We start from the raw sequence: 14,269 nt of genomic DNA, 5'->3' as shown, positions 1-14,269 counted from the left end.
CGGGAATTCTGCCTTCAGAATAAAAATGAGATGGAGAGGAGAGGGGCAAAAATAGGTGAAGGGGATTAAGAGGTACAAGCTACAAAGTAAAAAATACAAGGATGTAATGTCAACACGGGGCTTCCCCAGGTGAAGAATCCGACTGCCAAGCAGGAGAAGCAAGAACCTGTGGTTCAGTCCTTGGTCAGGGAAAATCCCCTTGAGAGGGAAATGGCAACCCATTCCAGTATTCTTGCCTGGGAAATCCCATGGACAGGAGCCTGGAGGGCTACAGTCCGTGGGGTCGCAAAGAGTCGGGACACGACTTAGCAACTGAACAACAACAGCAGTACTCAAGGAATATAGCCAATGTTTTATAATAATTTTGTGTGGAGTATAATCTAAAGAAATAACAAATCATTGTGTTGTACACTTGAAACATTGTAGCCAATATAGCACAGGGAAAGTAGTCAATACTTTATAATAACTCTGTATGGAGTATAATCTATAAAAGTATCAAATCACTAAATTGTACACTTAAAACTGATACAATGTTGTATATCAACTATGCTGCAATTTTTAAGCGATATTTATCTTACTCTAATTCATAACAATGGAGTTATTAATAGAATTGGAGTCTAACGCAATTGCAGGCTCCTCTTCTTACAGCTGTGTAACTTTGGAAAATCACTGAACTCTTTGAGCTTCAGTTCCCAAAGGAAAGATATAAACATCTGAATGCAGAGTTCCAAAGAATAGGGAGAAGAGATAAGAAAGCCTTCTTCAGCGATCAATGCAAAGAAATAGAGGAAAACAACAGAATGGGAAAGACTAGGGATCTCTTCAAGAAAAATCAGAGATACCAAAGGAACATTTCATGCAAAGATGAGCTCGATAAAGAACAGAAATGGTATGGACCTAACAGAAGCAGAAGATATTAAGAAGAGATGGCAAGAATACACAGAAGAACTGTACAAAAAAGATCTTCACGACCCAAATAATCACGATTGTGTGATCACTGACCTAGAGCCAGACATCCTGGAATGTGAAGTCAGGGCCTTAGAAAGCATCACTATGAACAAAGCTAGTGGAGGTGATGGAATTCCAGTTGAGCTATTCCAAATCCTGAAAGATGATGCTGTGAAAGTGTTGCACTCAATATGCCAGCAAATTTGGAAAACTCCGCAATGGCCACAGGACTGGAAAAGGTCAGTTTTCATTCCAATCCCAAAGAAAGGCAATGCCAAAGAATGCTCAGACTACCGCACAATTGCACTCATCTCACACGCTAGTAAAGTAATGCTCAAAATTCTCCAAGCCAGGCTTCAGCAATACATGAACCGTGAACTTCCTGATGTTCAAGCTGGTTTTACAAAAGGCAGAGGAACCAGAGATCAAATTGCCAACATCCGCTGGATCATGGAAAAAGCAAGAGAGTTCCAGAAAAAACATCTATTTCTGCTTTATTGACTATGCCAAAGCCTTTGACTGTGTGGATCACAATAAACTGTGGAAAATTCTGAAAGAGATGGGAATACCAGACCACCTGACCTGCCTCTTGAGAAATTTGTATGCAGGTCAAGAAGCAACAGTTAGAACTGGACATGGAACAATAGACTGGTTCCACATAGGAAAAGGAATACGTCAAGGCTGTATATTGTCACCCTGTTTATTTAACTTATATGCAGAGTACATCATGAGAAACGCTGGACTGGAAAAAACACAAGCTGGAATCAAGATTTCCGGGAGAAATATCAATAACCTCAGATATGCAGATGACACCACCCTTATGGCAGAAAGTGAAGAGGAACTCAAAAGCCTCTTGATGAAAGTGAAAGTGGAGAGTGAAAAAGTTGGCTTAAAGCTCAACATTCAGAAAACGAAGATCATGGCATCTGGTCCCACCACTTCATGGGAAATAGATGGGGAAACAGTGGAAACAGTGTCAGACTTTATTTTTCTGGGCTCCAAAATCACTGCAGATGGTGACTGCAGCCATGAAATTAAAAGATGCTTACTCCTTGGAAGGAAAGTTATGACCAACCTAGATAGCATATTCAAAAGCAGAAACATTCCTTTGCCAACAAAGGTTCGTCTAGTCAAGGCTATGGTTTTTCCTGTGGTCATGTGTGGATGTGAGAGTTGGACTGTGAAGAAAGCTGAGCACCGAAGAATTGATGCTTTTGAATTGTGGTGTTGGAGAAGACTCTTGAGAGTCCCTTGGACTGCAAGGAGATCCAACCAGTCCATTCTGAAGGAGATCAGCCCTGGGATTTCTTTGGAAGGAATGATGCTAAAGCTGAAACTCCAGTACTTTGGCCACCTCATGCGAAGAGTTGATTCATTGGAAAAGACTGATGCTGGGAGGGATTGGGGGCAGGAGGAGAAGGGGCCGACAGAGGATGAGATGGCTGGATGGCATCACTGACTCGATGGATGTGAGTCTGAGTGAACTCCGGGAGTTGGTGATGGACAGGGAGGCCTGGCGTGCTGCGATTCATGGGGTCGCAAAGAGTGGACACGACTGAGCGACTGATCTGATCTGATCTGATCTCCCTCATTTGCAGAGGGTAGTAACGCATGGTTGTTTCCCATACATAAAAATGGAAACAAAGCCATTTAAGAGATTGTAAAGCACTAAGCAGATTCAGGAGATAAACAGCTCTAACTCTGCCACAAACTAGGTGACCCTGGACATTGGTTCATTCATTTAACAAATATTAATAAGCAATTCCAGGGCTTCCCAGGTGGCACAGTGATAAAGAACCCCCTGCAGGAGATAAGAGTTTTATCCCTGGGTGGCAAAGATCACCTGAAAAAGAAAATGGCACCCTACTCCAGTATTATTGCCTAGAAAATTCCATGGACAGGGGAGCCTGGCGGGCTACAGCCAATGGTGTTGAAAAGAGTTGAACACGACTGAACACGCATGCGTGCACGCGTGCACACACACACACACACACACACACTCAGCAATTCCAAGGATCAGGCTCTGGGCACACAGAACTGTATAAAGCATAGTCCCCACTCCCAAGAGCAACCAGCCTCAATGGAGAGACATTCTGCTTTAATATTTTTGTCTGTGTCTGCCCCTTCTTTCTACATGAAAAGTTCCCCTCGAGCATTATACCCCGAGTCAGAAAACCAGGGGTTCCAGAAGGTTAATAAACATAGGACTCATCTGAAAATCTTGTTAAAATACAAATTCTGGGATGGAGCTCTGAAGCTGTAGCTCCAAAAAGTCCCCAGGTGGTACAGCGTGGACAACACCGTGAGTACCCTGTCTGGCCCTTAGCTTACTGTTGTCTGGGAAGTCACAGAAGGCGTAAAAGAGCAGAATATACAAACCGGGAAGTTTGGAGAAATTGGCTGAGAAAGCACTTCCTGAGACAGGAAAGCAACATAGGATTGAAGGAAAAGTGGGAGTCTGTGACTGACAGACCTGTGGAGAGCAGTGAAATGCCACTCACAAACTTTTTTTTTAATTAATGTATTTATTTTCGCCTGCACCAGGTCTTCCTTGCTGTGTGAGGGCTTTATCTCTCTCCTTGTGTTTGGGACTCTCATTGCCATTGCTTCTCCTGTTGGGGAACACAGGCTCTAGAGCACTGGCCTAGAGTTGTGCTGTAGTTGCTCTACCTCATGTGGCATCTTCCTGCACCAGGGATGGAACAGTGTCCCCTGCACTGGCAGGTGATTCTTAACCACTGGACCACCAGGGAAGTCCCACCCCCAAACAGTTTCATTGTATCTTAACCTTGGCACCATCCAACCCCCAAAACTCACTACAGCCTGGGCCTGCAACTTCCACCCTCCCTTCAATGAAGCCTGATTTTCCCCAACAGATTGCGTTATAATTATCAGTTAGGTACCTGCCTCTTACCAGTAATGTGACCTGGAGAGAAGGAAACGGTGCTCTGTGTATTCACACACAGTCACCATCTCCCATGTGTGTGCTTAGTTGCTCAGTCGTGTCCGACTCTTTGTGACCCCATAGACTGTAGCCCGCAGGCTCCTCTGTCCACGGGGATTCTCCTGGCAAGAATACTGGAGGGGACCTTTCCCAATCCAGGGGTCGAACCCAGGTCTCCCGCATTACAGGCGGATTCTTTACCGGAAGCCCATACAGCTTATTTAATGTTTGTTGAATGATTTTTCACAATTTGCAGAGTCTTGGGAGAGTAGTCCGGGCCTAGCGCACTCTCCACTAAATTCACCAGGGGGCGCGGTGGCCCCGGCGTCACAGTGACTGAGACCCACAGTCCCGGGGGCGCAGAGCTCTCAGCAGGCGGTCTCTCCACCCCGGCCACTCCCTACGACCTGGGCGGGAAACCGAGGCAGCGCCCCTGCCGCTGCCCGAAACTTCTAAAATGGGCCCCCTACTTTGAGAGGCGGGAGGCATCACGGGAGCCTGGGTGCCTGGACCTCGTCCCGCCGCCCCTTCCCCGGGCCCGCCGAAGCCCGGCGCCCCGGCCCGGGGCCGGTAACCAAGCGCACATGGCCCGCCCGGCCCTGTTTGTCCTGGCAGCGCGCCGCCGCTATTTGAGGCGGTTTTTATCTCCCAGAAACCAGCAAAACCCCAAGCGGAGTCTAGGGAAGATGAAAGGGGCCGAGGGGCCGGGGAGGGGACGACCGCGAGGCTGCGGCGGGCGGGAGCTGGCACCGGACAGGCGGAGACCGGCAGGCGAGAAAGCCAGGCCCTGGGGGGTCCCGAGGAGCCGAGCCCGGGGGTCCACTTTGGGCTGCCGCCGCGAGCCTGGGCGTCTCCCGCCCCTTTTCAGTCTCTCTTCCGCCGCGGCCCCCGGCCCGCGGGAGAGTCCTCGGAACTCCGATCCTCTTCAAAGCGCCTTTGAAGCTTCGCTCCCCGCCCGAGGGCAGGAGATTTCGCACCTGGACGGGGGCGGGGTGGGAAGGGGGCCGGTAGCTCGAGTTCGGCCGGATCGCCGCCTGGGACCCGCCGACCCCTCCCCGCTGCAGCGCGGCGGGCCTCTCCCGATGCCCCGAGCGGTACCAGCGGACTGGGGCGCCGCCCGCAGTCGGGCCCAGGCCGGGGGAGCTGCGGGTGAGCCCCTCTGCCTGGCGGGGGAGCCCTAGGGGGCGGGGGCCGCACAAAGCCCTATTGTGGCTGGGGGCTGGCCGCCACAGAGTGCCTTTTGTTCCGCCTCTAACTCCGTGGCGGGCACGACTGATTGCAGGCCCCGGGCCGGGGGCGGGTTACGTGCCAGGCGGGTCCGCCCGCGGGAGCCGCACCGCGCCGGGCTCTGGCCCCGCGGTACTCCTCACGGGGCCGGCGCGCGTCCCGGCTAATGCCGGGCCAGGTCCGCTGGTGCCGAGCCCGAGGAAGAGCCGGGGAAGAAACCTCTTTGCCTTCCCAACTCCGCAGAGAGCTCTGGGCCGTTAAAAACACCTCCACCGCAAGGCGGGACAGCCGAAGTATTCTACCCTGGGCGTAACGTGCAAACAGACAGGACACAATGCCCCTGGTGACTCCCCGGGTTGCCAAGGAGAAATCCTGTGGCTCGCCTATTTGCCCTCTTCTTCCTCTTTTCTCAGCATGACAAAATTTAAAATCAAACTTTTATTTATTAAATTAAAAAAAAAAAAAAAAAGACTCCATGAGGGCTTGATCCCTTCCCTTCCACAATATTACCCTCTCCCCAAGCTCCGGCGGCTTTAACCCTTTAACTTGGGGCCTTGAGGGAGCAAGAAATAGAAAAGGAGGATCCAAAGTCACAGGAAAGGCATTCAAAGGCACGAAGCGGCTTTAAAAGTCACTGGAGGTGGAGTTGGGAGCATCGGAAGTCCCAGGTTGCCGGCCTGTGGATGCAACCCCAAGGCAGCTTGGGGACCTCTGTCCTCCTAGGTCTATAAATTCTTCTTTCTCATGACTTCTGGGCACCAGCCTATCACAGTGCCTTGCACAGAGTAGGCACTCAATAAATACTCGATTTTCTTGATCTGATCCCAGAGGAAGCCTTCCCCGCCTTTTCTCCAGGAGAGACACCTCCAAACTAATGTCCTCCTTGGGTTAGATGGGCTTCCCCAAAGAGCATGTCTAAGATGGCAGCTGCAAGCTCTGTTAAAGGTGGCAACAAGGGATTAGCCTAATGGGGTCATGGTGTCAGGAGGGGCAGTGGAAGAACCTGCTCTGGGGTCAAGGAATCTGGAGTACATTCCAGTTCTCCCCTCCATAGGGCTTGAGTTTTCACAGCTTCTGGCTAGGGCTGGAAATATTAGGGATCCCCTAGTTGTGAGATACCCCATCAACTCATTAACAGAGATCTAGCTAATTCACTCTATTAGCAGAGATTCTGTTAAGAGAAACACCATTAACTGAGACCCTGATGATAGAAGTTCTATTAACAAGATCTCCACTATCACTTTTTCTAGACAGAGATGCATTTGGCTAAAATTTCCATAGCAGAAATGGACCCCCTTCCCTCCCCAGCTCACTCTACCTGACCTGTCATCATAACTTAGATAAATAGAATTATTATTATTACTATTCATTTCTCTTGGAACATAGGGGTTAAATATACATGCCTGGGGGCAGCCTCCCTGACCCTGGGGTCACCCCATCTTTGGGATCAGATCCCCACCAGTCTGCCCCCTCTTGGCACCCTGCTCCCTGCCAGGTCACTTACCCCAATCCCCTGAACTCTGGTCCCTAATGAAGAGGCCACCAGGGGGCAATAAATTATCATTATCATCATCATGACTGTGTTTGTAAAAAAAACGCTCTGGAGCATAGAAGGCAGTGGACTACAAAGTTGAGAAGATTGGAGCCTGAAAGCTAAGGAATAGTGGTAAATAAGCTTGGGAGGCAGAAAAGATGCACATAAAGGAGTCAGTGAGATGGAGAAATGAAGTGTTGGGAGCCCAGATGGAGGGGAAGTGAGTTGGTTTGGTAAGAGCAGAGAGAGAAACTGAGCAGTAGCGAGGAAAGAGCTTCTGAAGCCCTGAGTGCAGAGATCAGGCACCAGGTGACGGCCTGAGATGAGAGTTTGCAGAAGGGTCTCATGGCAAGGGGAGGAAGTAAGCTGAGGAAGCATGCAGGGTGATACCCAGGCCCAGAATGGGTGGGAAGAGGGAAAGATGGATAGAGTTGCAAAGGGCAACATGCATGGGTCAAAGGGGGTGAGGGGCAAGCAGTGGTCCACAGAGCCAGGAGAGGCTGGAAAGGCAGACTCAGGGGGCTAGAGACCTCCACCCGGCTCAGATCTCCAGCAGGTTGCTCTGCTCCGGGCTGCCTTCAGGGGCTTTTTCTGGGGGTGCCGGTGAGGCAGAAGGTCTGGGCGTCTGACTGGCCTCCTCTTCGCCAGTGCTGCGGCCCTCCCCCAGCTCCTTGGGGCCGCTGGGTGGGGGTCCTGGACCTGGCTCACCGTGGGTGCGTTGATGTTTGCTCAGGTGGTCGCTTCGGGTAAAGCGCTTGGAGCAGAGTAGGCAGGTGAACTTCTTCTCCCGGGTGTGAGTGCGCACGTGGCGCTCCAGCTCGTCCGAACGGGTGAACCTCTTGCCGCAGAAGAGCCAGTTGCAGACGAAAGGCCTCTCGCCCGTGTGCCAGCGCAAGTGGGCCTTCAGATGGGAGGCCTTGCCGTACACCTTGCCACAGCCCGGGATGTGGCAACTGTGGATCGGCTTCTTTCGCAGCCCGGCTGCGGCAGCACCCAGGCGCTCCAGCTCCTGGCAGTTGGGGCAGTCGCAGGAGGAGCGCCCTGCTCCACTGCTCCCGTAGCCAGCACTGCCCCCTGTGCCTGCACCCCGGGGGGGTTTGGCTCCACCGCTCCCCTCCAGCTGCCCACTGTTGCCCACCGCCTTGGGTTTATAGACATCCTGGGGCAAGACATGCTGGGGCCCTGGCTGCAGGAGATGGGGAGCTGGATAGGGGGCTGGATTAAGGGGGGCAAAGTCGGACGGGTAGGTGGGCAGCTGAGGGTTCAGTGGAGGCTGAGCAGGGCCTGCAGGCAGTGTCCCTTGCAGCCCATCACCCTGGCCCTGCCCGCCACCGAGCCAGTTGCCCCCAGGATGCATGTCCCACCAAGGGGTAGGAGCATTGCCTGGGCCCGGTGAGATGCCTGCATGGATGCCTGCCTTGTACCAGGAGCCATAGGGGTGTGCCATGTCCAGAGAGGTGTAGACGCTGGGCAGGCAGTCAGAAGAGCTGTGCCCCTTGGGCACTAGGAGCCCAGGGTCCTGGGTGCCCGTGGGCCCTGGGAACGAGTGGGAAAAGGGAGGGTAGTCATTGGCATAGCCCGAGGTGGGCGCTGGAGGGCTTCCTGGTGGGGAGAGGAGCCCATTGGTGCTGGAGAAGGGGGCTGGGTAAGCATCCCCCATGGTTTTGGAGGCCGAAAGGTCACTGGTCACAGAGTATGGCTTCTTTGTGCCTGCTTTGCCCAGTGTCGTGGAGTCCCGCAGAGGGCTGGAGCTGCCAAATTTACTGCACGCCGCTGTCAGCATGGCCAGGGGGCTGGAGCCATAGTGAGCTTCCTCCTGTGGGGAGAGAGAAGCATTGGTTAGGTGGAGAAAAGGAGATGTGCAGAAGGACTGCACAGCCTGGAGACCTGGAGAACAGAAGAACAAAGGTGGTGAGGAAGAGGTGAAGAGGATGGGGATTCAGAGGTAAGGTCGGGGAGAGGGATGGGCAGTGAGGACTGAGACCCAGGGAAGAGCTCAGATAGAGTCTGGAAAAAGAGCAGAGGACCAAGACAGGGACGGTGACACCCAACCTAGCAGGCAGGAAGCAGAGCTCCCTGTGATGCTGGGGATGTGCAAGGGCCTCCGAGGAACAGGAGATGCTTCTTAAAAAGCCATGAGAAAGAAGAGCCAGGGATCAAGGCAGCACCCGGATGCGGTGAGTATTAGGGATCCTAACCCCTGGAAGTGGGTTGGGAGCAGAGGCCATGGTGGGGGACTTGGAAAGGAAAGACGAGGCTGAAAGAGCAGCGTGGGGAAAAGCCAAAGTCTTAGGGGACCGTAGTTGCCCCCGTTCCAGGTTTTCCCAGCTTGACCCCTTATTCACTTCCTGTCTCTACTTCATCTCCTGACTAAGGCAGTGGCCTAGTCACCCTAAAGCAGTGTCCTCATGTCCCTGGTAAGGAATCTCTTTCTCTTGGCAGGGACCCTGGGCCAGGGAGCAAGAGGAAGCGACGGCGGAGACACTGGGACATTGAGAGGGAACAGGGTTGCCGCCAAGCCAGGGCTGTGGCTGAGGCAAGAATGTCTTTCAAGCGGGCATTAGGCACCTCCTGCTTTGTGGAGCCAGCTGGTACCCCTTTGGGAGGGCTTGGAGAGCTGAAATCCTCACACCCCTCCAGGGCAGGGAATTGGATTGGCTATGATAGTGGCTCACAGCCACACCCCTCCCTCCATGCCTCAGTGTCCCCTAACACGTAGAGACCCCTCCAGCACAGTGAATGAGGGAAATGTGTGTAGATGCAAGGCACAGGGATCTTTTAGGAATACCAAATGCCCATTGTGCTGTTGCTACCAGGCCAAGGCTCCCTGAGATCACCATCCCTCACGGTACCCCTCCCTGAGTCAGCTCTGGGACATCCCATAAGGACATGGTGCCCTCCTGGATCTCTGGCTGGCACGCATAGGCATCCATTACTGAGAATCCCACCAAAAACAAGTCAGAAGCTGACCCTGTATAGTCCCTTGACAGGGGCCCTCAACGACAGCAGCAAAAATGTACCTTGTACCTTCCCAGTAAAACTGAAAAAGAACCCAAAAATCCAGGGTTCCCAGGCCAGCCTGCTAGCTCCGAGCACATAGTCTGCACCTGTGACACCAATCCTAGGGGTAAATCTGAGGTTTAAAGGCTTGCAGTGAGGGCTGCGTGTGCAATCGCCTGCCTTGCCCTGCTCCCAAAGGGAAACCTGCTGTTCCCCGTGCCCAGTGACCTCTTTCTGAGGTCCTGATGACACCATGGACTCCCAAATTTGAACCATCAAAAGCATCCTCAAATCTGGCCATGGCAGAAGCCCTGCATCCTTCCCAGCCAGGGTGTCCCTGGAGCCTCTCACCTCCCAAGCGGAGGTGGGTAAGGCAGGGCAGCTGCTGGGGCAGGAGGCAAATCCTAGTGGAAAGGAAAGGTCAAAATATATTGTGCAAAGGAGAGGGGCAGAGACCCATAGAACCATAGAGCAGAACCCATAGACCCACAGAGCAGAGGAGCCCGCAGGGTGAGAACCTGACCTTAAAGCCCCTGGTGGTAGGGGGTGGGGGGGCAGTGAAAACAGTGGGAGCTGGCCCACAGGGGCAGAAATGGGCAGGGACGCAAAAGAGAAGAGAAGGAAAAAGCGACAAAAGGAGGGAGAGAGAGGAACGCAGAATAAACAAAGAGAGGTGATGGAAAGAGATTGGGCAAGGAAGGCACAGGAAAGCAGAGCAAAGAAAGGAGGGGGAAGGAAGAAAGGGGGGAGGTGGGAGGGCCGATTTCCTACCTAAGAGAAAACCCCCCCGGTGCTGGGCTTCAGAAAACCCCCAGACCAGGCCACTCCTCCCTCCCTCTCCCCCTGACCACCCCCTCCCCCTCTGCCTGCCTGGCCCGGCTCCGTTGGTTTCCCTGCGGTCGGTTTATTTTTAAAAACGCCGACGCCGTCCCCCCCGCCCGGCCCTCACACTGTGGCCACAGGGGCCTCAGCCAAGCCCAAGGACCCCACCCAGCCATGGGGCGGGAAGGAGGGGTGAGAGAAGGCAAGCAGCCCCAGGCCAACAGGAGACCCCCGCCCTGGGGAACAGAGGGCCCCAGGGCCCAGGGGACAGAGAAGGGGGAGCCGGGCACCGGACAGCTCAGAAGGTTCTGGAGGCCAAGAGCTGGGTACTTGGCTAAGGTTCATCGCAGCCTCAGTTTCCTTGTCCTGCTGCTTGGGCTCTCCCGAGAACTAGGGAGAGGGTCCTGGTTAAGGATTCTAAATATGTGTGCCTGTGTCCCCATATGGGGGACCCGGGGGCTGGAGCCCACCTTCGAGTTGTTTTTCCTCCTGCTTCCACCCACATCCATTGAAAACAATGCCAACCACACCAAAACAGGCTTTTAAGTACTGAAGGGGGAATCTCTGGAGAAGGAACAAGATAAGGAGCTGTCCCAGCTCTCACTCTCACATGGGGAGGGGACCCCGCCCTCTTTCCCCTGACCTCTCACTGGAAGGCTCACTTGGACATCTGAGTGCTGACTGGCCACCTGAGGTCCCAGTTTCCAGTTCTCCACTTTCAGCCTCCTCCCAAATTATTTAGTTCTTCCAGCTCCCAAGTCTCCGTCCCCATTAGCCCCCATCCCCATTTCTCCCTCCTCCCTGATCCTCTGCATCTCACTCAGCCCAGGTGAGCCTCCTGTCACGCTTCCCTCTCTGAACCCCCAAGTTCTTCCTACTGTCCAAGAGGACTTCCTGATGGGGGTATAAGAAGAAGCTTGAGGGCCCAGGTGCCCCTCAAAATAGATGAAAGAGACAGAGGCTGGAAGCCTTGATATCAGGGGCATCTCCAGATTACAGGGAATGAGGGATAAGAAAGTCCAGTTTCCAGGACACGCTCCTCTTGCCAAATGCTACCCCAATCCCATGTCTTTCCAGCAGACCTCTGGCCCAGCCACTCCCGCCGGCACCAGTGCCACGCTGGCAACTCTGGCATGAAGCCCACGCCCATTGACACGGCCCCTGCCTTGGGTGGACCCAGGATTTCCATGCACCTTAGTCCTCCAGCTTCCTCAAGACCAAGCACAGCATTTCAATGATGGCTCAATCAAGAGTCTCTTGGGGAGATGGTGGGGTGAGCAATCTGCCTCCTTGCAGTAGAGGGTAGACAAAGCCCCTGAGGACCCCCAACTAGGTCATGGTGTCCACCCCACTGCCTCACATGCCATTCCCTCAAACTCAGTCACAGGTTCCCTATCCACCAGCCTTACACACACCATTCCCCACTTGGACTAACAGATACTTGGGTGACCCAGCCTGCACACACACCTGTGCTCCCACAAAGCCAGCCACACGAGCAGGTGTGCTGCTCTACATTCTGACACTCACATGCAGGCCAGTGAACACAGGTGTTAAGAGACTCCTGGTCCATCTCACACACACCTCTCCTGTAGGGCTGAATGAGTCAGCTTGGACATGAGCTAGTGTACTGGGAGCAGACGTGGGGCCTTCAGAGGGGCCCAAGAATACAGAAGGTCAAGGCCACTGATGGGAGTTGATCTTTGGGAAGGGCTCTCTGGTCCCAAATTCCTATGGAGGGAGCCAGAAAGCAGAAGTGGTAACAGAGACACAGAGTCAGAGATCCAGAAGCAAGGAGAACTCGGGACATTCAGACAGCCTCTGAGTGACTGTGAGTCCGCCTTTCCAACTGTGATGTGCCATGAGTCCCTCAGAAGCCCTGGCAGAGTCAGCAGTTTCTCAAGCCCCCAAGCCCTGACCCCCGTGGTACCCTGGTTCCCTCCATTGTCAGTGCCAGAGGCAAGGGATGCTGGGGTCCCAGCCTGGAGGGGAAGTGGCCCGGTCCGCCCTGGAGCCTCCCACTCCCAAAATAGAGCTGAGTTTGTCTTTGGCTGAAAGCTAAATATTTGTGAGCCGGGCAGGCGGCCTCAGACCCTGGCCCTCCTCCTTGGTTGCCTCTCAGACCTGGGCCCAGTTCCTCTGGTCAGCCCCCCCACATACATGGACTGCCCTCTCCTTTCTCTCATTGCCCACCTCCTCTGCTACCAGCCCAGAAGCCCAGCCCCCTCCCCACCTACAAACCAGACAAGACACTGCTTAGGGTGAGTCCCCAGAGCCAGGACCCCCAAAGAACCATGTACTCACTGTTGCCCAGTGCCCACTCAGCCAGCCCTCTGGCCTATTTCTCTCCCCCTGTCCCCTACCAGTTTATCTCTCTCCCACTCCTCTCTCTTCACTCCCCTCCCCTTCCTTTCTCGATCCCTCAATCCCTCTTCCACTCCTCAGAGTTGGTGTGCTTGGCGGACCTCAGGGGTCCATGCCTTCTTCTAACCTAATCCCCTCAGTCCTGATCTGACTGCTCCGTGACCCCTTGCCCTGCTCTCTCTCCTCCCCTTTCTCCTGCCCCCCACCCCTCCTCTGACCCCTGGAAGTGACAAGCACCAGAGCAACTGTCTGTGTGAGTTAGAAGGTGGGAGTGGACAGGGATTAGGACCATTAAGATCGAGGCTGGTGTCCTGGGGGAAGGAGGGGGCAGTTACCTCAAGCAGGGAGGACGCCATCCTGAGGCTGGGGAACGGGTCCCAGGGAGCCAGGCAGATGGAGAGAGCTGAGCCGGAGAGAGGGAGAGGGAGAGGGAGGGAGAATGGGAGAATGGGAGAGAAGAGATCTAAAGTTAGAAGGGACTAGGGGGTGGGGGTGGGGGGGGCTGCTCTCTGTCTGTAGGGATCCACCCTCTAATTACAGCTTTCCCAGCGGAGAAGGCTCCGGATCCAATGAGCAGGGCGAGAGAGGGAGGCAGAGGGTCCAAATTTCCTGCTCCATTTGCTGAGCTCCCCCAAAGAAGGGATCTGGGCGGGAGAGGAGAAACGGGGCTCCCAGGGAAGCAGGAGGGGGTAGGGACAGGGCAAGTTGTCAGGGCATGCCGGGGGCGCTGAGGGTCTGGGCGGATGCAGGGTGGGCCCAGGTGCCCCACACCCTGCCCCCAGCCATCCCATAGGCGGCTATGGGAACCCCTCCCAGACAGAGCTCCCGAGTGTCCTGTACCTGGGGGATAAGGGGCTGGGTGTCTTGAGTCTCTGCTCTCTGGAGGTCTGGCACTGGGAGTGCTGGCAAGGGGTCGCCTGAGGGTCCGAGGAGGGCTCCGCTCCTCTCCTAGGCCAGCTGCACTCCTGTTCCCACTCAGGCTCTGATCCTAGAATCCTACTCTGACTCCGGAGTCCTGGCTGCGGGTCCGCGGGTGGCGGCGGCGGCTGCTGCTCCTGCTGCTGCTGTTGCTGCTGCTCCTGCCGCCGCCGCTGCTGCCGCTGAGGGAAGGAACAGGAGGGAAAAGGAACAAACCCCAAACCACTAATTAGAGATCCAGGGGGGGGATGGGGGATTGGGGACGACACTCACACAGAGAGACTGGAACACACTGACATACACACTCATGGACAAACACAGGACGATACATGTGCACGTCCACGCGCGCAGCCTCCCCACCGGGGCACGGCCACTGTCATGAATGAACAGAGACAAACTCACACACAGATGATCGCAGTGACATGGCTGGAGGCGCACACGCCCCACACACACATCCGAGCTGACCACAGAGATGCCTGCTTCCCCAGTCACCCACCTCGAGAGCAGGAGAGCCG

At 54.5% G+C, this 14,269-nt stretch overlaps 1 protein-coding gene across 1 annotated transcript; it reads right to left on the bottom strand.

Moving 5' to 3' along the window:
• Positions 1 to 5,542: 5,542 nt before the first annotated feature.
• SP7 (Sp7 transcription factor) lies at positions 5,543 to 13,293 on the bottom strand. Its single transcript, XM_061415945.1, has 2 exons — positions 13,172 to 13,293; positions 5,543 to 8,469 (listed from the first exon to the last, which is right to left on the bottom strand). Exons 1-2 carry the CDS (start codon positions 13,190 to 13,192, stop codon positions 7,195 to 7,197), a joined length of 1,296 nt encoding a protein of 431 aa, XP_061271929.1. The 5' UTR covers positions 13,193 to 13,293; the 3' UTR covers positions 5,543 to 7,194.
• Between the last annotated feature and the right edge of the window lie 976 nt (positions 13,294 to 14,269).

The sequence above is a fragment of the Bos javanicus genome, chromosome 5 (assembly GCF_032452875.1).
Source record: "Bos javanicus breed banteng chromosome 5, ARS-OSU_banteng_1.0, whole genome shotgun sequence".
Taxonomy (NCBI): Eukaryota; Metazoa; Chordata; class Mammalia; order Artiodactyla; family Bovidae; genus Bos; species Bos javanicus.
This window is presented reverse-complemented; position numbering and strand designations above follow the sequence as displayed.